The sequence below is a fragment of the Psammomys obesus genome, unplaced genomic scaffold (genome assembly GCF_907164565.1).
Source record: "Psammomys obesus unplaced genomic scaffold, mPsaObe1.curated_primary_1811, whole genome shotgun sequence".
Classification (NCBI taxonomy): domain Eukaryota; kingdom Metazoa; phylum Chordata; class Mammalia; order Rodentia; family Muridae; genus Psammomys; species Psammomys obesus.
The window spans coordinates 10748315-10772258 of record NW_026596034.1 but is presented as its reverse complement, the minus strand read 5'-3'; the positions used below and the strand labels follow the sequence as shown (position 1 = coordinate 10772258).

Below are 23944 nucleotides of genomic sequence, written 5' to 3'. Positions count from 1 at the left end.
GTGTGTGTGTGTGTGTGTGTGTGTGTGTGTGTGTGTGTGTGTGTGTATCTCTATACTGGTAGAACTCATGGTTTTGTGTTATGGGTGTAAACATGGTTTTTGTTTTGATCCCAGATGTAGGATAAGGGACTGATGCAGATGATCCACAGCAGCAAACTATTTGCCAGATGTGGGCTCTGAGAGGGGCTCTTTCCCAGCTGTAGGCAGTTCAATTCTGAGGATTCTGAGAAGGAACAATTGCCAGGGCCCAGAGAGAGAGAAGGGAGCACCGAGAAGGAAGAGGTCTGCTGGTGTCCACCCTCGCTGCCCCTGATTGCAGTTGATGTAGCAGGATGAGAAGTTGGAGATCTCCTGAAATGAAGATTGGACTTTTCACAAGGACCCCAACGACCTTAACCAGCAAGAAGTAGCTAAGAGAACTGCGTCCCCTCTTCCACTAACCCTTTCTCTCTCCTACCTGGTGTTGGGGTGTTGGACGGCATTGGGGTGGCATAGGGAGAAAAAGATATTAAGAAACGGAAAGAAAATAGTTTTAAAAAGAACGCCAACAGCTGAGTTCCTACTTTCTGTCTAAGGATTCCTGTCCTTCAGTATCTTGTACTCCTCCTCAACACTATGTTCAAGGTGCTGGATGCAACAGTCAAACTTTCCTGCTTATCAGTAGAGGCTGGGGTGCTCCAGCTACAGAAGGAAGCCTCTTGGTCAGGGAGGGCATTTGGAAGGGTATGGCTCTTCTATGTCCTCACTGTATGACCAGATGTGTTCCTGGGGGTCGTGGGGGTACTGCGGGTCACAGGACTGTGCCAGCAGCCCGTGCCTCCCGTGTGAGCCTCCTTACCATCTTCTTGGCCCCAGATGCTCAGCAGTGATACCTCCAGCTCCAGAGGCACGTCACACTCCATGCACACACAGTGGATGAAAGTCTTCCAGGTGGCCAGGCCTTGGGTATACAGCATGTTGAGCTGCTGACGAATGACCTCAGGGTCGGGGGCCTCATTGTTGCAGTCCAGGTCCACGGTAGGGATGAAGAACCTAACCTTGTCGCTCAGCCCTTCTGAGTTTTGGCTCAGCAGGTTCACAAGCCAGGCCCACAGGCTCTCACTGTCCAGCTGGAAGCTCTCGGAGTCCATCAGAAGCTGGTCCTGCAGAGACGAGGGGAGACAGGCAAGCTGGGGTAGTGAGTTAAGTGGCCTGTGAGGATTTATGTTAACTGTCAGCCCAACACAATCCTCGGCTGTATTTGTGGAAGGTTTTATCTACCCTACGTTAATTGATGTGGGAAGCTGCGTCTTGCCTGTGGATGGGGCGATTCTCTGGGCAGGAGATCCCGGGCTGCAGGAAGTGAAGGGAAAGAGCTGAGGGCTGGCATTAGACACTCTCCACTTCCTGACAGTGGATTCATCCACAACTTCACGCATCTGCCTCCCTGACTTCCCCACTGTACCCTTGAGCTGTGAGCCACACTAATTCTTTCTCTATTGTCAATATACTCTATCACAGCAAAGAAGTAGCTTGGCCTCTTCCACGGTGTGCTGACGCATCTGCTCACGATCAGCTTCGGAGATGGGCCTGCTTCCCATCCATAACTAACCTTGGCTAAAGCAGAACGGACTATCAGTTCATTGAAATATACGGGGCTCTAAGGATGCTGTTTCCATGGTCCACATGTGCTGCTTTCAGCCGGGGTTAACTTTATGACAAAGACATGTAGCCATCCCTTAATATTGCTCTTCCTTTCTTTCTTAGTACTATAACCCCCAGCTATCCCCTGGTCATCCAGAATAGACTCCATCCCAGCCCCCCTAACGGCTAGACGCACATCATAGGAGATTGGCCAGTGGGATGCAAGTGAAATGTTATCTGCCTTCCTCTTCTTCAGCCTGGCGGCTGGAATGTTAACAGGATGGCGAGCCCTTGGGCAGCTTTGTTGGGTCATGAGGTAGAGGCCAGTGATGAGCAATGGCTGGGTAAAGTTGCTCACCTTCCCTAGACTCTGTGACTTCAGCCTTCTATTATATGACCGAGAAATACATTTCTATTTGGTTCGAAATACTATCATTTAAGGATTTCTGCTTATAGTGGGCCCAAGTCTTAACTAATATAAACCATCTGCTCTCTCTCTAAGCTAATTTTCTCTTTCCAGAGATGTAGCTTTTTTTTTATTAGTGTGTATGCGTCTGTGTGACTGTATGATGCACGTGTGTAGACACCTGCACGTGAGGTCACTGGATCCCCCGGAGAAACCAGTTCCCCGGTAGAAGCAGTTCCAAGCTGCCTGATGTGGGTGCTGGGATGGAAACCTGGGAGCTCTGGAAAAGCAGCAAGAACTCCTAACTGCCGAACCGTCTCTCCAGCCTAATTCTCTCCCTCTAGACTGAAACTCACCAAGACCCTGCTGGGAAGAGTTTGATAGCAGGCAAAGGGCATTTACAAAGCAGAAGCCTAAAATAATGACTGATGTTTGTGAGCTAGTAATTCCATATGCAGTAGGAAGCCATCATGAATGCATAACTTTTTTTTTAATTATAAAACTATTCATGGCACGATTATTTATAATACTTAAAAATCAGAAGCAACATGAATAGCAAATAGTCGGAGATGGATTGATTAAATGGTGGTCTATATATGCTGGAATAAACTGCTTTGGGGTATATTTCTTCATCACCAGAACAACACTTTGTTAGGCTAGCTAATCCTCACATCTCCAGAGACAGCACAGCTAACTGTAGAGACTGGGAGGCCCACCCATGAGCCAGCCTTGCTACATTCATTGTATATCCTGGGCATGCAGCCAGGGCTGACTGGACACTAGTTCCAGCTCCTTCCAGGCTCTTCTCCCCTGTCAGACTTCCAGCAGTCGCCTCTGCACAGACACAGAGCTTCTAAGTCCTGCAATGTGCTCACGCCCATAATCCCTAGGATGACACCACTGTCCCTGGAGGAGATTGAATAACTCAGGCCAAGGGAGAGAGAACAAAGTGTGCAAGGTCAAATAGCAAGGTCAAGGCAGAGCCAGGATCGGAACTAAGATAAACTTCCAAAGCCTTGGAGCCTTGGGCAGCACGCGAGACAAAGGCTTTGTGTGATTTTTGCCCTAAGGTTGTATCCACTCAGAGGAATGGTTTCCTTACTGGGCTATGCTGTCTGGCAGCCATGTTGCCTGGGAAAGACTCACCCAGGGCATTGGGTGACAGATGAAAAAGAGGTCTGGGCAGGAGACACTGGTGCACTTCCTTGTCCTCACATCAGCCTAACATGGAGCCTTTGTCTCCCCATACATGTCCGACCTCTTAGAATAAGACACCAAGCTCTTTACACAACCATCGCCGGGAGACAGGCCATAGCTCATCCATACAGACGTGGTGACTTCTGTGAAAAACAGAATGACTTCGTAAAAAAGATCCTTGGCCTAGAGTCAGGAGATGATTACAGGCCTGTCTTATTAGTTCTCCGTGGTGGGCCTTGGGGATATTTACAAATGCCCTACTCCCCTCTTTCTGGGCCCTTGATGGTATCCCCATCTCCTTGTATTTGGGTGTGGTTGTGAAACTCCATTTATCTGATGAGATATATTAAAAATGACATAGGTCACGTTTGTACAGATGTTTCAAGAGCCAATATGTGACTCTTCCTGAGCTCTTCTCTCCTCCATTTCAGACTCCTTTTGCCTGATTCTGGGCCAGAGGACAATCCATTCACAATATCAGAAAAGCAAAGGCAGGAAAAGCTGCTTTGGGGGCAAACTATTTGTTCCACAGTAGAACCCAGCAGACACACTCACAGCGTGACCTTGAGCTAGCTTCTTCTCTGTCTGTTGACAGGAGTAGCATTTGAGGGGGTGTGTCTTATTGATATGAACATGGATAGACATGGCAAGCACCCCAACCCAGAGACCTGTGGAAATTGCAAAGCTTTTGCCTTGGTGGGAGTATGAATTTTGCTAGTGTGAAAGTATGGAGACCACAGCTTCCTCTCCCTGAGACTGGCTAACTAGCCTACCACTCCTCCTTGTGCTATGCATTGTAAACACAGCTATGCTGATAGCATAGCAGGTGCCCTCCATCAGAGCAAGCACAACCCACTAGATCCCTACTTTTCTGAGTGTGTCTGTTGTTTCTTCATTCCTGCATTGTCCAAGGATTCCAGGATCAAGCTGTGCAAGACATAGCAAAATGTGTGCCTCCGTCATACCATCTCTAAATGGGTGAAATAGACCTTCAAAGCTCAAAGCAGCCTTCCTGCCACTCCTGCTATTGTCACTGCTTCTGCCAAGGCTGCAGCTGCTGCCATGACCACTTCTGCCTGGCTGCCATATCTCTTCTTTGTGCCACCCGCCCAAGCCTCTCTACTAATGATAACAACCACAGTAGGCAAGAAAGGATTGCTCCAGAGCAGCCTTTTCTTGAGCGTAATGTTGTACCAGGGGCAGCATGAGATGGTGTCTCCCTGCTCACTCAAAAAGTAAGCAGAAGAAACAACTCTAAATGGGTAGGTTAGATCCTTGACGTTCCTTGGGATAGTCTGTACCAATGATTTTGATTCTCATGCTGAAAGGTGGCCAAGGGCAACTTTGTTGAGTCTGGGTACTCAAGGTCAAGAATGATAACACTGGCTGCCATTAAAAGCTCAGGAACCTGATGCCTGGGGCTCAGGGGCTATAACCCAGGTGTCTGACACCTTCAGAGCTGTAAAATTAACACCTACCATACCTGCCCCCAGCTACTGCTGAGGGCTGAGGGCTGCACCAGCTGCCTAGCACCCAGCAATCAAGCCCAGAGCCAAAGCCTCTACAATAGAACTCTGGCTTCTAATGCTCTAGTTCTCAGGGCTTGGAGCTGTACGCTCTGTGTCTGTCAGCCCTGCCCAGAGTTGGGCCTGGGATTAGAAGAATTCCATGGAGTGAATTTTGTAATTTGGATTTCTTTAAGACACAGAAATGTGATGGGAATATGTTTTTGTTTTAATCCCAGATGTGGGGTTATGTGGAGTGCTTCACAGCAGCTGGCTATGATTTGCCTCGTGTTCTGGCAGCGGCATGGTTTTGCCAGCGGCAGACATTTTCTGCAAGTGTGTGACGTTTGGAATTTTGGGAACTTTTCAGAGGATATATAAATGCTAGGGCCCTGAGTCGTGGTTGTTGTTATTGGCTGTTTGGTGGCTGGATCCTGTTGGATCCTGTTTGTTAGTCCTGTGCAAAGAAGAAATAAGAAGAAGGAAGAAGAAGAGGAAGAAGAAATTGGACATCCTGAAGGAGAAGATCAAACTTGTCCCAAGAAACTCGGAGCCCCTAATTAGCAGGAAGTAGTCCAACATGCCCTCTTTCCCCTCTGTCCTTTTCTTTCTCCTATCTAGTGTTACAGGGTTGAAAGGGAAGAAGCAAAGGGGCGGAGAAGGGTGGAAGAGAGTAAAGAACCCGTAGAGTAGCAAAGGCTGGCTACAGAATTTCTTGTCCACAGCAGCAAAAGGCTGGTGACACAGGGAAGTAGGGATGTTGGCTGCCTTGGCCACAGGAGGGGAGAGAAGGAAGGGATGAGAGGGAAAAAGAAAAGAGAGAAGGGGCAGAAAAACACCTACCTGGCTTCTTGGATCATGATAGATGGTTCAGTGTCCCCATTTGGAGGGTGTCCTGAGTGTCTGGGCCTTGTCCTCTGCCCTTTAGTTTAGAGGTTGTCATCATGGTATAGGTCCTAAAGGGAGAGAAGACAATATACTCTCCCTCTTCCAAACCCTGAGGAAAGCTGCCGTGTCGTGGACTCCAGCCCCTGCCCCTGAGATAACTCTGAGGACACTTGACCCACAAAAGTCCTTCACTCTCACGAAGCAACTGAGTTTTTCTCAACCAAGTTTATATGTCCCTGGAGTTGGCACAGCCCAGCCATCCTAGTGCTCTCCTGCCAAACCAGGAACAAAGGATGCGTTCACCCCCCTCCTTTAACTCAGAGCCAGGGTGTCATAACAATTCCACAGCTAGATCTGGCTTGTTCGTTTGCACAAAAGTGGGAAAGTCCTCACCACAGATGCCAGCCTCTGCTGTCTCCCACAAAGACCTGAGGAGACCAACATCTGCAGCCTTTTTTTTTTTAAGGTTTAGTATGTATACAATGTTCTGCCTGCAGGCCAGAAGAGGGCACCAGATCTCATTACAGATGGTTGCGAGCCACCATGTTCCATGGGAATTGAACTCAGGACCTTTGGAAGAACAGCTGGTGCTCTTAACCTCTGAGCCCATCTCTCCAGCCCCTGTAGCCTTCTTCATTATTACTTTAAAGTTTTCAGCAGAAAGTGCTGGGCATGCATGCATGCGTGTGGTCTTGTCACTTTTGAGGTGAAAGAAAGCAGCAGGGTCACAAGTTCAAGACTATCCTCAGGTACAGAGTGAGTTCAAGGTCAGCCTGGGCTATATGAGCCTGTCTAAAAGAAGGGCAGGAAGCTGAAGTCTGCATGATAGTTTTACCTCACTGTGGTGCCAGAGTGTGGGGAGATTCAGAGCTGGGACTACTGTAAAGAAGTTGGGAGGTGGATCTTCAAGGTGGCACAAGTGCCTTTATAAGAAGAGACAGGCGGGGCTGGAGTGATGGCTCAGAGGTCAAGAACACTCACTGTTCTTCCAAAGGTCCTGAGTTCAATTCCTAGCAACCACATGGTGGCTCATAACCATCTATAGTAAGATCTGGTGTGCAGGCAGCATGTTGTATAAATAATAAATAAATCTTAAAAAAAAAAAAAAAAGAAGAGACAGGGGGCTAGGAAGATGGCTTAGCAGTTAAGAGGTGTAATGAAGTTCAACTGCTAGCACCCACACGGCAGGTCACAGCTGTCTGTAACACATGTAGGCAAAACACCAAAGCACATGAAGTGAAAATACATTTTTAAAAAATTTTAAAAAGATACAGGAAGTCACTGTCTCTTTCGGCCCCATGAAAGCACAGCGGGCAGCTGTGAACCCTCCCCAGACACTGGATGTGCTGGCACCCAGATCTGGGATTTCCCAGTTTCTGAGACCGTGAGCAGCAACTGACATCCAGACTATGAACTTCTGTTAAGCAACATGAAGTGACGAAGACACACCTGCCTGTGGCCACAGAAAGTAGAAGGGGGAAAAATAAACCCTCTAAACTGACATTCAGGCAGAAGGCAATGCCCCTGAAAGCCCAGCACGACATTCCAGTGTATTCGGTGCGATGATAAGAACAGTCATTTGGAGAAAAGGGAAAACCGTCTGGCTATTGGGTACAAACGTTACAGTGTGGGGCATTTTCAGTTAGAACTGGGTAATTAAGAGCTTGGGCTGCGGCTTGGTGCAGAGCACATATGCATGGATTTTAGCAAGTGCAAGAGCCCGGGGTCAACTCACAGGAACACACAAGACAGAAAAACGGAAGGCAATTTCATAAAAGACCATTTTGTGAATAGGCAGGCGGGCGTGTGGGGAAAGCTTCACAATATAGTAACGCTAGAGTCACCATCACTGTAAGACACTTGGGTTAGAAACAGAAAAAAAAATGACAAAATGAATGGAATAGAGCCCAAATGAGCTTTATGTTCACATAAAACTCACTAATCCGTGGTATTTTACAACACAGCCAGTTAAAGAACTTGCAGTGAGAATTTTGGTGTCTTTAAAAACCCAGTTATGCTATGTTAACATGTTTTTGTTTTAATCCCAGGGATATGGGGCTGCTTCAGATTGCTCATGACAGCGGACTATTTGCCTTGTGTGTGCTCTGGCAGGGGCGTGATTCTGCCAGCGGAAGACAGTTTAGTTCTGGGAACTCCAGAGGGTCTATAAAAAGACCAGAGCCCAAAAAGAGGCCAGACTGTTCTCCTTTCTGGTTCCTGCTCCTGCTGTTGCTGGTTTCCCAAGTGGTTGAGAGAAAAGAGACAAGAAGTTGGAGATACCCTGATGAGACAAAGATTGGACTTGCCCCAAGGAACTCAACACCCTTAGTAAACAGAAAGTAGTCTAAAAAAAAAAAAAAAAAAAACCAAAAAACTCAATGCCCCCTCTACCCATTAACCTTCTGTCTCTCCTACCTGGTGTTGGGGTACTGAAAGGGATTGGGGGGAAGAAGAATGGTAAATATAAGAACCCAAATAAAGTAGCATAAAAATATATGCCTACAAGAACTATCACTAAAATTTATTTTGCTTTTTTTATGTGTACAAGATGTGTGTGCGCACGCATGCACACGCGTGTGGGATGCTCACGGGAGTCAGAAGAGAGCATCAGATCCCCTGGAGCTGGAGTTACAGCCACTGGGGAGCTTCCCAACATGAGTTCAGAAACTTAACTCAGATCCTCTGTAAGAGCAGCAAGTGTTTTTAAACCCCAAGCCATCGCTGGCCCCTAAATAATAATTTTTAATTAAGAGATTTTTAAATGTTTTGCTTTGGGTGGGGGAGGTGGCTCAGCAGCTAACTGTACTTGCCAGGCACATGGGTTTGATTCCCAGTGCCCATGTAAAGGTGGAAGGAGAGAACTGACTCTACAAAGTCTCCTCGAATCTCCACTTGGTCATCATGGCGCCCCAAATGCTTACTACATCAAACACCTGTGCTCTCTAATAAATAAGTAAACAAGCAAGCAAATAGCTTAAAAATTCTTGGAACTTGCACACCTGTGAACATAGCATTTCACACGAGTATAGGCTGGCTAGAAGGAAAAAGATGGACTACGTTGATAAATATTTAGAGGAACTGGAATATTTAGCAGACTGGCAGGGATGATACAGCTACTTTTGGAATCAGTTTGGAACTTTACCATAAACTCAATTAAGCCATTCCTAGGTCTAGACCCAAGAGATGTGAAAATACTGCCCCTACACAACTGGTTCCTGATGTTTAGACCAGGATTGTTCAATTTCATACTGAAGTGCTCCACACCTCAATAAAGTTACTGGAAACAATCTACGTGAACAAATGTGTTATAATAAAATAGTCTTTATCATCTGCTCATTTTTCTATTTGAAAAAAGAGACAATGATAAAAACGAAAGCAGTACACCGAAAAGGGTGTTACATATGAGGCATATGATTTCCCCGACAGAACAACGACTCCAACAAAACATGGAAAAGACAACTATGCTGAGAATATGACAAAGGACGGCATTTAGGGGAAAACAAATACACGTATGCTTTACATTTATCGATAGAGGCTTGTTAAAAGTCCTCCAGGGAAAAGCGCTGTAAATTATCAGCACCTGTAAAGTACCATGCTCTCCCAGCCACAGAGTCGAAGACCAGGGATTAGTTGATTCTCCCTGAAGCAGTTGGCTGAGTCTATGGTTCCTTTTCTTTGGAGGGTCCCACAGCTTCACCTGGCTGTACCTGGTTCGCATCTGACTACCTACCCATCTGCCTTAGCTGAAGGCCAATGATTTAATTTGTCTCCTTAGCAAAGGGATGCTGAGAATTGGTGTGTAAACACCCTACTCCCTTCTCGTTAGGCAGACTCCTCTTAACCCTAGTGCGAACTTGCTCAATGACACACACACACCTGGGATGTCCACCTCTCCTGTCCCCATTTCCTGTCCCCATAGTTATTGTCCCTATAGGATCACCTCCTAAATGAATGAGCTGGGTTTGTCTCCAGGTTTGCTTATGAAGCTAGGCAAGGAGGCTGAGGGAGAAAAATGAGTTTGAGGACAGGGCTTTGGAGACAGAGTTTGGAGATACTGGTGTTCTAGAATGCGTGCCTAGTATGTACAAGGTCTTGGGTTTAATCCTTGGGGGTAGGGAAGAAAGGAAGGATAGAGGATAGAGGATAGAGGATAGAGGGAGGGAGTAATCTGAGTTACACAGTAATACACTATAAAACCAAAACCCCCAAATCAAGCAGCTAACCAAAAAATCCTACTGTTAAACTATATGATCATAGTTCTTTACAGAGGAGGTGAGTAGAAGCCTGTCTTGAAAGAAAGCCTCTCAGGCAGTCTGCCTGAGCCTCAGAGCTGCAAGTAACAGACATTTCTCACCTCAGAACCCGCTGCCATCTGGAGAGAGGCTCTGCCTTACCCCAGACCTAGGCTGCAACCTACCATTTCCATCAATAAAGCCCGGGAATCTGGCTCCCAGCTCAGCACATGCCACTTCCCACCGAAAGCCCCTAGGGAACCCAGAGGGGCCCTATTTTGGAACTGGGGTACTGTCTCCAGCCTGGCTAGCACAGCAGATGGCTGAGGAGGTCTGGTCTCTACCACTAAGTCCTGGATTCTTGGGCTAGAGAAAGTGGCTGGTGGCCAGAGAGGCCCCCCCACATGTTTCTGGGTGCCAGACCAGAGGCCCCATCTTGTCTGCACCCTTGAATTACATGGGGGCGGGTATCCTTTAGCAAGTCCACTGAGCTATACGTCAGCATAACCTCAAGAGTGGGGTACAGTCAACTGCTCTTCTGGAAAGTTCCCAGGAGGCTGCCACACTGACCTATCACTGACCAGTAGGCCAGACTGTGATGACACCAGTTCTCCACTCCTGCTGGAAAGAGACTGGCTCTTTGTCCTTGTACTGTTCCTCCATCAATCCATGTCCTGGTTATGCTGACCTTCAGTGAGGCTCCAAAGGCCCTGGGGACTAGAAGGCCCTGTGGGCATCTATGTCCACATAAAGACCCCCAGGGTGTCTCTGAGGAAGATGCCCCCTTAACCTCCCTTCTGTTTCTCTCAGGTCCCTACACAGTGGCTCTGTCCCGTTCTATCCGGCATTTAGGGCCCAGAATGCCACACACACAAAAATGAAACTAAAGTTTGGAAATCCCCTCCTTAGCTTCCCTTGGGTGGGGAGTCAGTTTGGCCGCCCTGCTGTGGGAGGCTAGGCAAGGAACAAGGAAAGTTTCAAATGACAGAGAGAGGGCATTCCCAGGTGTAGGTTCAGCTGCAGGATTGTCTGCTAGTTTTAACATCTAGGCACACTGTCACGACCTCACTGCTGACTGAGCCCCGCAGAAAGCAAGACAAAGACAGTGCCAAATGGCTAGAGCACGTGGGACTGTGAACACACTAGTTTCTGTTATCCCCTAGGTTGTATGTTGAAACCCTACCCCCAGTGGTTTGGGGAGGATTTGGGGGAGGCAGTTAGTTGACCAGGGTGAGGTCCAGAGGAGTAGGACAGTTCCTTACCGAAATGCCCAGACACACTCTGGCACCTGATGCTGGGCTAAGGATATTAGGGTAGCGGTGTTTGAACAACCCAGCCATCCACCATAGGGCTGTTACCATGCTGTGGTATTATGGGTGGGAAGGTGATGGCTCTCGGGCAGACACAGCTCTGTCTTCAGAATGTCCTCCCAAATGAGCTATGCTGTGTAAAAACACACAGTGTGCCATCTGCGGGCATTCTAGCCAGCTTCTTGCTCAATCTCCAGCATCATAGGAAAGTAATAGAGCGTAAGCCCTGGGATGAACCTGGGTTATGCCTGAATGGAAGCGCCATGCTGCTGTCAACTGATGCTCTTCTCTTAAGACTAAATGATTGTTCAGCAAATTATTACTCCCTGCTTATTGGCATAGTCTCAATAATCTGGAAAGTTCTGTGAATTGCAGAAATAAGGAGCAGGATGTCCTCCACAGCCCAACAAGGATGTGTGCAATTTCCTATTTTTTTTTTCTTACCTGTTTGTCATACAAAGGCTACCTTACGTGACAACCAGAGAGAGCACCGCTTCTTAAAGGTCTCAAAACCATCTTACTTCTAACTTTTTTTTTTTTTAAGTATTATTCATCAGGGGCTGACCTAATTCCCTAAAGAAACCCCCCAGAAACCACAATGAGGTTGGAGAATTGGAGGGGGTGGCGTTGCTGATCTTAGTGTAGACCTAAGGTAGGGGTCAGGCTGCCCTTACCAGACACCTGGCTGAGAAATTTCGCCGTGACAATCAGGATATGGGATAGAGGAACTGAAAAGAGAACACTTTTCTTGCTTTATGATTAGATGTAGCCCAAAGCCCCATCCCTGAGCCTTCTGAGCCCTGCAGCCATCTCCTGGGTGAGTCCTCAGCTAGAGACTGACTTTCTGTCTCAGTGAGAGGACGTAAAACAGCCAAGTGATTTCTTTCCTCACACCACGCCCTGGACAAGGCTCCATCTCTCTGCCCATGAGATGGGTAACTGGGGAACCGGGTGAGGGTAGGGGGGCCCTCTGGGCGGCTCACAGCAGCAATCTGTTGATACAGTCTTCAGGATTTAGCAACACAGTTTCAAATATTTGAAAAAGCAACGGTCAGCCTCTCCCTTGAGGAGTCTGCCTTTAGAACCAGCCTGGGGAAGTAATCGAGCATCCGAGTGGAGGTCTGGCTTCTAGGGGATGTTCACAGTAGCCGCATCTATGCCTGGATGGCCGCAGGCTGGACCTGCCTTTTCTGAGACGGAGAGGTGCACTGGGAGACCAAGCCATGCACCACACCACCGCTCAGAGGGGGCTGTGCCCTCTCCACAAGGGTTCTGGAACATGTGGGGAGGGGTGGTGACATTGCCTGCCACTGCCCAGGGTGCTGCTCCTTTGTAAGAGTACATGCAAAAAAAAAAAAAAAAAAATCACACAGCAGAAGCAGTCATAAGCAAACCTGGGACATTACTCCTCTTCCTCATTCTCTCCACTCCCCTGATCTCATTTCTGCCATTCGCTTTGCTTTCTTCTTTCATCCTCCAGTCACCATGGTTCACCGTTTCCTGCCTCTTTCAAATGTTCCAAGTGACCCTCATAAGAAGGCTATATCCAGTCTTTTTTCCTAACACAAACTTCCCCAGGCCTTTCAGTGTTAAAAACAAACAAACAAACAAACAACAACAACAAAAAAAAACAACTAAGTTTTTGAATCATGGACACAGACGGGGAGGAAGCACTAGCCAAAAGCATAGGAAATCAAGAGAATGGAACATTCTAGAAGCTGGGGAAGGAAGGCAAGAGTCCAGCTGTGGCCAGAGAAACTTTATTTTACAGTGGTCAGTGGTGACTGCAGGGAGGGGCTCACTGGCCAATGGACTGAGAAAAAAATAACTGTCGAGTGCCCAGCCATAAACAGGAGATCTATATCTCACTTGGAGGCTTAGGTAATATTGTGAAAGAAGGGGTGGAAAGAGCGAGTCAGAGGAAGTAGGGGGTGGAGGAGTGTGCTGATAGGGCCACACCCCTCTGCAGTTAAGGGCAGGTGGGGGTGCCTCGTCAGAGATAGTCACTGATAAGTGCTGCTGTGTACAAACCCTCGCACATGCTCCTGTAAACAACCTTAATGAACCTCATTGGGGATGGAAACCCCACACACACACACAGAGAGAGAGAGAGAGAGAGAGAGAGAGAGAGAGAAGAAAATCACTTTCTTATGAGCAAAAGAAAGTGATTAGTGGGATGGAAGGGAGTTGGAGGATTGTATGTGTGTGTGTGTACGTGTGTGTGTGAACAAAATATACTATATAAATGCATGAAAATGTCATAATGAAACTCATTATTATTTAGAATTACTTTATGTGAATAAAATTATTTTTACAAAGAAAGCAGAGCCGGCAAGATGGCCGAGAGGCACTTGCTGCATGAGTCTGATGAACTGAGTGTGATCCTCAAACCCCCTTAAAGGTGGAAGGAAAGAACAGACTCCACAAAGCTGTCCTCTGGTCTCCACACATGTGCTATGGCCTTCGCCCACGTGTGCATCATATGCACACACAATTATAATCAATACAGAGATTTTTGGAAAAAAATATATATCCAAGAAAATCAAAGAAGAAGCCATAGGAAGTGGGATGGCCATTCAGGTAGAAAAGCCTCCTCATGTCATAGTATAGTTAACTATACTATACTTTTGATCTGAGTGTAGAGACCAAAAGAAAAACACTGAAAGCCGCAGAGAGCATCATCAAGCCATGTAAAAAGGCAAACCCACCGGATAACAGATTTCTGAACAGAAACTCTCAAATTCGGGAAGATATGGAATGCTATGGTTCAAGCTTTGCAGAACAATTACTACCAAGCCTGCAGAGCCATCCTTCAAAATTGATGGAGAAATACAAAGAAAAACCTTGTATAACAAACACTATACAAGCATTACAGAAGACACTTGAAGGAATTCTATACACCGAGGGAAATAAGCACATTCATGAGACCACGGGAAAGGGTAAACTGTGTTAGAAATGTGGATTAGGAAGCTGGAGAGATGGCTCAGTGGGTAAGAGTGCTTACTGCTCTTGCAGAGGACCTGGGTTCAGTTCCCAGCATGCTGTAAGGGGTCTCACAACTGCCTGGAGCTTTAGCTCTAAGGGATCTGATGCCCTCTTCCAGATTCTAAGGGCTCCTGTGCTCATGTGGTATGCGCACGCGTGTGTACATTTGCACGTGCGTGGTGCACACACAAATTATGATGACAATAGTAACAGTAATGATAATAACCTGCCCACCAAAGCATCATAAAAATTAAATACACAAGGCAAATATGAAAGAATATATTTTTTTAGTTTCACAACTGAAAAACCCTTAGACTCAGAGGGATTCATTGCCGGAATCCACCAGACCTTTAAAGAACTAACATGGGGGCTGGAGAGATGGCTCAGTGGTTAAGAACACTGTCTGCTCCTCCAGAGGTCCTAGGTTCAATTCTCAGCACCCACATGGCAGCTCACAACTCTTTGTAGCTCCAGTTCCAGGAGATCTAGTAACTTCACAGAAATAAATGTAACTTCACATAAAATAAAAAGAAATAAAATTAAAAAAAAATTAACCTCAACACTCCTCAAAATAGTCCATAAAACAGCAAGAGGAGGAACACCTTCCAACTTTCAAAAGCCAGTATCAGCACACGTTCACACACACACACACACACACACACACACACACACACACGCTTCCCAAAACAATAAAGAAAAGAAGTGCACGAGGTTGGGCTATAGATTAGTAGCAGAGAACTTGCCTGGCATAGATAAGGGCTTAGGTTCAATTCTCATTACCCAAACAAAACAAACAAAAACCTTAGACCCTGTCTCAAAATATAAAATCAAAAGCCGAAGTATTTGGATACCAAACCTATAAAAACACAGAACAAAAATAAAAGAAAGAAAGAAAGAGAAAAGAAAAGTAGCAACTAATCTCTGTAACAAACATAGGTGCAAATTTTATTAACAAATAATAGCAAAACGAAGTCAGTAACACATCAAAAAGCACATTTACTGTGTTAAAGTTGTCTTCATTCAAGTATGCAGTGAAGATCCAACAAACACAATCAATAAATTTTATACATCCATAGTCTCAAGAACAAAAATTGCAGAATTATGTCAATAAGTTCAGAAAAAAGCCTTTGACATATCCAACATCTCTTCATGATTAAAAAAAAAACATGAAGAAGTAGAAATAAAAGGAACATATCTCAGCATAATATAGACATATATAGTTATACATACATATAAAACTATACGTGACAAACCTACAGCCAACATCATATAACAAATTTAAAACATTTCTGCTAAAATCAGGGACAGGATAGGGATGTCGACTTTTTCCACTCCTAATCTGCTTAGCACTAGAAGTCTTAGCTGAAACAATAAGACAAAGGGGTGGCGGGGGAGGGACACAAATAAGAAAGAAGTAAAATTGTCCCAGTTTGAAGATGACATGATTTCATGCAAAAGAGCCCCTACCGAATGCTTCAGAAAGCTCCTAGAATGCATCAGAAAGCTCCTAGAAATGATAAATACTGGGCAAAGTGGCAGGATGCAAACGAAGACACAGAAGCCAGCAGGCTGTGTAGCCAATAATGAACATGCTGAGAAAGAGATTTGTAAAAATCCCATTCATAATAGCTTTAAAAATAAAACTTTAGAATAAATCTAATCAAGACAGTGGAATGAAGACTTCTACAATGATTATTTTAAAACACCAAAGAAAGAAACCAAAAGACATTAGGATGTGGAAAGACTTCTTACTCTCAGCTATTGGTAGAATTAATACTGGAAAATTGCTACATTACCCAAAATAATCTACAGATTCAATGCGAATCTGTATATATATATACACATATATATACATATATATATAAAATTATATATATATATAAACTCAAACAACTAAGTACTAGAAAAACAAGCAACACAGTCAATAAATAGGCAAATGAGCAGACATTTCCAAAAAACCAATCCACATACAAAAAAAAGTTCAATTCCTTGGCCATCAGGAAGATTTAAATTAAAACAACAATGAATCCCATCTCACCCCAATCAGAACAGATATTGTTCTGAAAACAACAAATGCTGTTAAGGATTCAAGAACAGGGAATATATGATATTTATATAATATATATTATATAAAATTGCTAGAAATGTAAAGTAGGCTAGCCAGTTTAGAAATTAATACAGAGGTGCTGAAAAATAAAAGCTAAAATTGGAATTATCACATGACCCAGCTGTACCACTTCCGGTATACAAAACCAACACACCCCAGAGACACCAGCTTGTCCATGTGGAGGGCAGCGAGCGCTACTCACCATAGCCACGCTGTGCCATCAGCCTGGATGTCCATCAGCAGAGGGATGGACAAAGAAAGTGTGGAATACACACACACATACATACCTACATACACACACAAAATGGAATTTTGCTCATCCACGAAGAAAAATAAATGATGGTGTTTGCAAGGAAATGAACACAACTGGAGATCACCAGGTTAAGTGACTATAAGACAGACTCAGAAAGACAAATATGGAATGTTTTCTCTCTTTTGTGGATCCTGGATTGTATGTAGATGCACAAATAATATAAAAATACATTTATAAAATATATAATTTATATAACAATATATTGTTTATTGATTAGTTTATTATATATAATATTTGCTATTCTATTACATGTTATTATTAACATATGTTAAGATACACTTGCATGAACTGGTCTCTGTATGCACAGAGAGTATATACCCAGAAAGAGGGCTGGAAAAGCTTTCAATGGAAAAGCACTCACTTGGCATGCCCGGCGCCCCGTGTTTCATCCCCATCACTAAAATAAATATGTAGAAAAAAAAAGATCATTTGTTGCATTCAATGAAAAAAACAAAACAAAACAGTGCACACTCCATTCAATTACACCCTCATTATGAGCGAGGGAATACATGTGTATGCGTGTGTATATGGGCATGGAAGCACATACATACATGTCTGTATACTTGTGTATGTATATGTGTGTATGATCTAAAGTCTATTTAGCTGAAACTGTGTGAAAAACACTGGATACCTTTGTCTGTAAAGGCTCAGTTAGACTCTGGAATAAGACTCAGAAACCCAATGACATTGGTTGTCTTTAGAGAAAGCGTCTGGGTGACTAGATTTTTACTATATGAACGTATTAGTCACTTAATTATATTAAATTATTTATTTTTTAAAAAGTTAGGAACAGGGTCTTGCTACATAAGTCAGGCTGGGCTCCACCATCCATAAGCCTTCTGCCTCAGCCACTTAAGTTCTGGGTTTGTGATACCATTACTGGGATTTGGTTTTGTTTTAACATCATCTATATTGTTTAGTTTAACAAATTTCTTTTTTTTTCTTTTTTTATTTAATTTTATTTTTTTTCTTATCAGTTACATTTTATTAACTCTGTATCCCAGCCGTGTCCCGCTCCCTCATTCCCTCCCAATCCCACCCTAACAAATTTCATTTTTTAAAAAAATATCTGAGTTCATTAAAATTTGAATACACACACAGGGGAAAACCTAGTGCTAGAGGGGCTCTGCACATCAGCCCCTCGTAATTCCCAGCGCCAAAAGCCCAGGGTGAACCAGACAGAAGGCAGTCCCCTGGAGAAGAGCCCCCTAGGAGGAGTTAGAAAGGAGTTATTCAAAGCGTCACCTGGGAAGTGAAGTCATCGGGAAGAACCAGTTAAGTCAGGTTTCCTCTGGCCTCCCAACCCTGTCCATGCTATGGTCTGAGCAGAGACCGAGGAGGAAGGAAGAGCCAGCAGTCACAGGTGACCAGAAGAACGGAGTCCCCCACCCCATCTCTGAAATCCACAGAATGGAAGACTCAGGGCTCCTCTAAAGAGAAGAATGAGGGGTCATGCGACCTCTACCAGATTTCAGGGGCCCAGAAACTGGAGCTAACTTTCGAGTTATAAAATCACACCCATTTCTGGGTGACAGGTCCTACAAACCATCAGTGGCACCACCTGGTTTTACACAGGACTCCGAGAGGGTGTGGAAAGGCCCGAGATCCTGCTCTCTGAACCTCCTGCACCAGCAGCCAGCGGAATCTAGTCTGTTTCTGCTTCTAAAGCTTGTTTCTTCTGCAGAATTAGCTCCAGCCACACCGGGTTTCACAGAGGTTTTTGATCTGTCTTCTGTGCTAAGGATGGAACCCTGGATCTTCTACGGGCTAAGCAGAGCTCTTGACCTCTAAGCCACACCCCTCCCCTGAAACTTAAGTGTTTGCACTTCTCTGCACGTGGTAGAGGAGAGATGCTGGGATGATGAGCTCTCAGATGTGGTAACAAGGTTCCACCAACAGTAACAGCGGTGGTTTGTTCTGTCCGGGCTGCAACCCGGACATCTGCATCCAGAGTGGGCAGAGGCCCCTCGGAGGGTGCTGGAAAAGGAGCCCTTCTTCTTCCTACTGGCACAGTTGCTAAAATATTTTTGTGTCCCTCAGCTTGAGGCTGCAGTCTCTGCCACTCCAACATGGCTGCCCTCCCTGAGGTATCTGTTTTGACATGCTGATTTCCTCCATTAGTAGGGAGAAGTCTTACTGGGTCCACCCTACAGCCTCATTTGCAGCCATCTTATGTCCAAATAAGGTCACATTCAGAGATGAGGATTTCATGTCTTCTTTAGGGGAGCCAACGCACAGCAAAACAGATGGGAGAAGACAGTCTGCAAAGTTTCATTGGGCGATCTTCAGAGGTGAGAGGGAGGCGTGCTGGGGGTACATGGACACTGACCAGGCATTCCCTAAGCTTTGGTGTTTGTCCCATCAGGACCCAAGGCTCCCCATTCTTGTGGCCAAGCACTATTTCTACTTTATCGCGTTCAATCCATGAGGTGAACTTTGAACTATCCTTTATGCTTAAATTACAGATGGGGACTCAAGCTTCCAAGAGACGCAATCCTGAGCTCAGGGTCATCTAGCAAGTGCACAGTGCTGAGAGCCCAAGAAGGTCCCCACTCCAGGAATTGGTGGGTGCCGGTCCCGGAGACAGGGCAGACAGGCATAACTTCTGGCAACTGGTCTGGAGAAAGTACCTAGCAAGGGGCCTTGTGAACTTCAGGTCACCAGCTCTCACCCCACTGTTCCCTGGTGGAGATCCGGGCCAGCGCTTTATTTTTGTGGACTCAACACAGGTTCTGCCCTACCACCGAGCTACACCCAGGAGGAAACCTGGTGCTTTTCCAGCTTTCCTTGTCCCTTGGAGAGGAGTGACTCAGAAAGAGAACTCCAGGTATGGCTCAGCTATCCCCAGTTTTGGCCATTCCTTGGCTTTTTTTGTTTGTTTGTTTGTTTGTTTGTTTGTTTTGTTTTGTTTTCCTAATCAGGAAAGCCGATTTTCAAAATACCTTTTTCTGTATGAAGCCCCCAAACCCATCTTTTCAGAAGAACCCCGCAGTGTATGCCAACAGTCCCGAAGACCCAGCCCTCTCCAGGAACCTCCAGCAACTCCCAGCTCTGGCTTTCCTGAGTGAGACAATGAGTTGTAACCCGCATGCCAGTGTAGGAAGCCAGGGACAAAAAGCTGCCCAGGCCTACCTTTGTGACGGGTGAGTTTCAATAATTATTAGAAATGCAGGTGAGACGGCCTTAAAGAACAGTTTTCCTTTAAAACACAATATTCTCCTTTTAAAAAAAGATTCATGTCGAGATTCTCTATCTGTTGTTTGTCTCAAAACAAAGTTGGTAGCCAGAAACCACCGCCCTGAGGTTGGCGACTGTTGGAGACTGGCAGGAGGGGGTTTTGTTCTATAAAACAGCAAGTTGCTATGGTTCATCCAAATTCTATTCCTCCTACTACTGTATAACGAAAGGGATTTTTTTTGTTATTGTTTTTGGCTGAAAACTCGGAATTGCATGTAACGAACAGGGTGACTTCTGTGATTACTAATAAAGCAATAGAAGTTAAAAAGAAAATCAAAAAAGCATGAAAGTATGGCTCCATGGGATGACCAGTGTGGCTCTAGAAGAGGCGTGTTTCTCAAACTGAGTCACTCCCCAACTCAACACTTTCTGTTGCCTCCAAACTGCAGAGCGCCCGATTGCATTTTGCTAAGCCACCAGTGCTCACCCGCCCGTCTGTCCATGTGTCCATCCACCTGGCCTCTGGCACCCCCTCCTCCATCTAGGTGCAGAATCCAAACCCGTATCTCCCTTCGCGCCCTCGCCTGGGCAGGTAACTCACCAGCTCAGCTCCGGCTCCGCCGCGCTCTGCACGAAACTGAAAGTGGCTGCGCTGTTCGCCTGTTCGTGGAACCCGCCGCCGCTACCGAGAAATCACGTGGATTCAAAGTGCCAACCCCAGGGCGTGCGGGGAGGGTGCCAGGAATCCGTCGTAGCTTGGCGATCGCAGCCTTGGACACTGTGCGCAGGGTAAGGTGGGCATCTGCCGGCGGTGGGTGGAGCCAGAGCGCCCCAGGACCCACACAGTCCTCCTTTCCCCGCCTCCCCGGAGACCACAGGAAGGAGGCAGAAGAGCCGCTTGGGTCCAGGGTCCTGACTTGGGGCTTCCAGTGCGCTGCAGGATGACATCCGCTCATCACCTGAGACCTGACCTGGACAAGCAGGATCTCCAGGTGTGTCTCTGCCAGGCGTTGCGGAATCACAAGACACAGGTGCAAGGGTTCCCTTATCTACAGAAGAAAGATGAGCGCAGAGGTGAGGGAGGATGGAAAGCGGTGGGCTGAGAGGAAGAGACTGCAGGGTCAGTCCTGGAAAGCCACTGGTCCTGTGTTTGTTCCAAGTTCTTCATCCTGCCCTGCCTCTTGTTCTTGTCCCAGAACAGAGGCCAGGCTCCTCCTGAGGATGGCTCTGTCTTCTATACAGAGGTCTCTGTGACATCCCACAGTGAAGCAACTCTCCTAGACCGCTCTGGGGAGGAGTGGAGAGACAAGCTCGTCTGAGCACTGAAGGGGAGGGTTAGAAGCACACCCATGACCCCAACACCTCAGGCTCAAGTCCTTCTCTTTAAGTTCTGGCTATATCAACTTGGATCAGTGGTGCTCAACCTTCCTAAGGCTGCTTACCTCATGTTGTGGTGACCCCCAACCATGGAATCATTTTTATTGCTACTTTGTAACTGTTATGAATCATAATCTAAATCTGATATGCAGGGTACCTGATATGAGACCCCTGTGAAAGGACCGGTTGACTCCAGAGGATCTCGACCCTCTGGTTAATAACCACTGCCCTAGGCAAAAGGTTTGGCCCTTGAGTCTCAGCTCTGCCTTTTGTCCTGCGGACCATGACAATGCCTTTCTATTCCTTAGTAAGAATGGAAGACCAGAAGTTAGGGCAGATGTAGCATGTACTGGAAACTCTTTTTCTTTTTTTAACTTTTATTAGTTACACTTTATTCACTTTGTATCCCCCCCATAAACCCCTCCCTCCTCCCCTCCTGGTCCCACCTTTCCTCCCCCTTCTTCACGCATGCCCCTCCCCAAGTCCACTGATAGGGGAGGTCCCCCTCTCCTTCCTTCTGATCTTAGTCTATCAGATCACATCAGGAGTGGCTGCATTGTCATCTTTTGTGGCCTGGTAAGGCTGCTCCCCCTTCAGGGGGCAGTGATCAAAGAACAGGCCAAGCAGTTTATGTCAGAGGCAGTCCCTCTTCCCATTACTATGTAACCCACTTGGACACTAAACTGTCATGGGCTACATCTGTGCAGGGGTTCTAGGTTATCTCCATGCATGGTACTTGGTTGGAGTATGAGTCTCTGGAAAGACCCCTGTGTTCAAATTTTCTGGTTCTGTTGCTCTCCTTGTGGAGCTCCTGTCCTCTCCAGATCTATTTCCCACTTCTTACATAAGATTCCATGCACTCTGCCCAACAGTTGGCCATAAGTCTCAGCGTCTGCTTTGATAGTCTGCAGGGCAGAGCCTTTCAGAGGCCCTCTGTGGCAGGTTTCTAAGTTGTTTCCTGTTTTCTTCTTCTTCTGATGTCCATCCTCTTTGCCTTTCAGGATGAGGATTGAGCATTTTAGTCAGGGTCCTCTCTCTTGATTAGTTTCTTTAGATGTACAGATTTTAGTAGGTTTATCCTATATTATATGTCTATATGAGTGAGTATATACCGTGTGTGTCTTTCTGCTTCTGGGACAGCTCACTCAGGATGATCCTTTCCAGTTTCCACCATCTACCTGCAAATTTCATGATTTCCTTATTTTTCATTGCTGAGTAATATTCCATTGTGTAGCTGTACCACAATTTCTGTATCCACTCCTCAGCTGAGGGGCATCTGGGTTGTTTCCAGCTTCTGGTTATTACAAATAAAGCTGCTACAAACATGGTTGAGCAAATGTCCTTATTATGTACTTGAGCCTCTTAAGAAGCCCTTGTATTCTGGCCTCCTTCTTTTGGTCTTGAATTCCTGTGACCCTGTAACCTCCTTCCTCCCAGGACAAAGGTGAAAATCTAGAAAGTTCTAGCCAGGTAGGAGCAGATGGCAGGGTTATTTTGCAGTAATTGCTTGGATGTGGCTCCCAGCCTGCCTAGTTTGACCTCTAACAAATGCCTCGATTTTAGCCAGCTTCCGTTTCCTGTTGTCAGGTGGTAGCATCCCAGCCTGTGGTACATGTTGGGCTGTTGGCTGTACGTATGAGAGGAACTGCAGTCCAACAGTAGGGCTCAGTCCAAAATCCCTCCAACTGCCACCTGTTGCTGGACCTACACCCTTCTGTGCTGACAGAGGGGTGTCGGTGGGCACAGACAAGTAGCCGCCACCCAGAGAGACAAGCACAATGTACTTAAGGGCACACGTCCTCATGAGGGGGCAGGACAGAGGTGAACATCTCATCAGGCACAAGAAGAAATGAGATCCGGAGAGGTCAAGCGAGAGCTAAGGGTCACATGACAATGAGAAGAGCGGCGCCTTGAACCCAGTACCCTTTGGCCTGTGCTATAAGGCATCCTATGAGTCCAAATGCTGCCAATTTTCATGAGATCAGAAGGCAGGGAGGGTGGCTGAACCCTTACCTGAGTTGCTGGCTGCTCCTCCCAGCCACCAGCAGGTAATTCTGCCCTAATTGTATGAGGTCATTGGTCACTGCCCAGGAGGGGCAAGAATATATAGACTGGGAAGGACGAGGGGAGAAGGTTCCACCTGTACAGCTCTGCGGAAGCCATCATCCATGCTGGGCAGAGACTCTCCAGTGCGGCCACTTTGGGGTCATAGACGCTCTGTAAAGAAGACCAATAAACTCACTGGCTGAACGCACAGCTGAACTGTGGTGACCCAGAATTTTAGTTTGTAACTAGGACATCAGGAGGAAGGGATAGGTGTTGCTACATCTCCCCAGGGAAAGGCTTTTCACAACAGCCCAACCAATGGCCAGGAACCTCCACGAACACCAGGTTCCTTTGGCCAAAGTGCACACGGTTCTTCTCTGCTGCCTTGCATGGATCTGCTTTGGAGAGCTGCGTGCCTGTGTGTGAGAACTGGCCCAGTGTGCCAGGAGAAGGAAGAAAGGTGAGCAGACCCAGGCTTGGACAGAGTAGAGTTCCTGGTACAGCTCTGAGACGAAAGGCTTCCCCGGTGGAAGTATTACATCTCTGCTCTGAGGGGGAACGTTTCCCCAGTATGACTGTTACAGCTCCGAAGGGAAAGGTATCCTGGAAGTTGGAGCCAAAGCCACACTGCGTGTAACAAACCTCACACAAGAGATTTACTGGGAGAGACACAGAAGGGTGGCTACCTCTGCTCAGGTGAAAAGCAGCAGGGAACTGAGCAGGAGACAGGCATATATATATATATATATATATATATATATATATATATATATATATA

The 23944-nt window shown here is 46.2% G+C and overlaps 1 protein-coding gene across 4 annotated transcripts in view; it reads right to left on the bottom strand.

The window, feature by feature from the left end:
* The window catches only part of Nlrc5 (NLR family CARD domain containing 5), a 70766-nt gene extending 50393 nt beyond the window's left edge, over positions 1-20373 (bottom strand). For 3 of the 4 annotated variants that reach the window (XR_008721718.1, XM_055621193.1, XM_055621195.1), the window contains exons 1-2: positions 3176-3224; positions 839-1142 (exon numbers count right to left, since the gene is read on the bottom strand). Coding sequence is in view for 3 of the 4 variants with exons in the window: in XM_055621193.1 (XP_055477168.1) it covers positions 839-1142; positions 3176-3184 (313 nt within the window). In the remaining variant the exon portion in view is untranslated. Of the gene's footprint in view, positions 1-838; positions 1143-3175; positions 3225-5574; positions 5688-20344 lie in introns of those variants that run through there. The other variant, XM_055621194.1, reaches the window with a different exon arrangement.
* Between the last annotated feature and the right edge of the window lie 3571 nt (positions 20374-23944).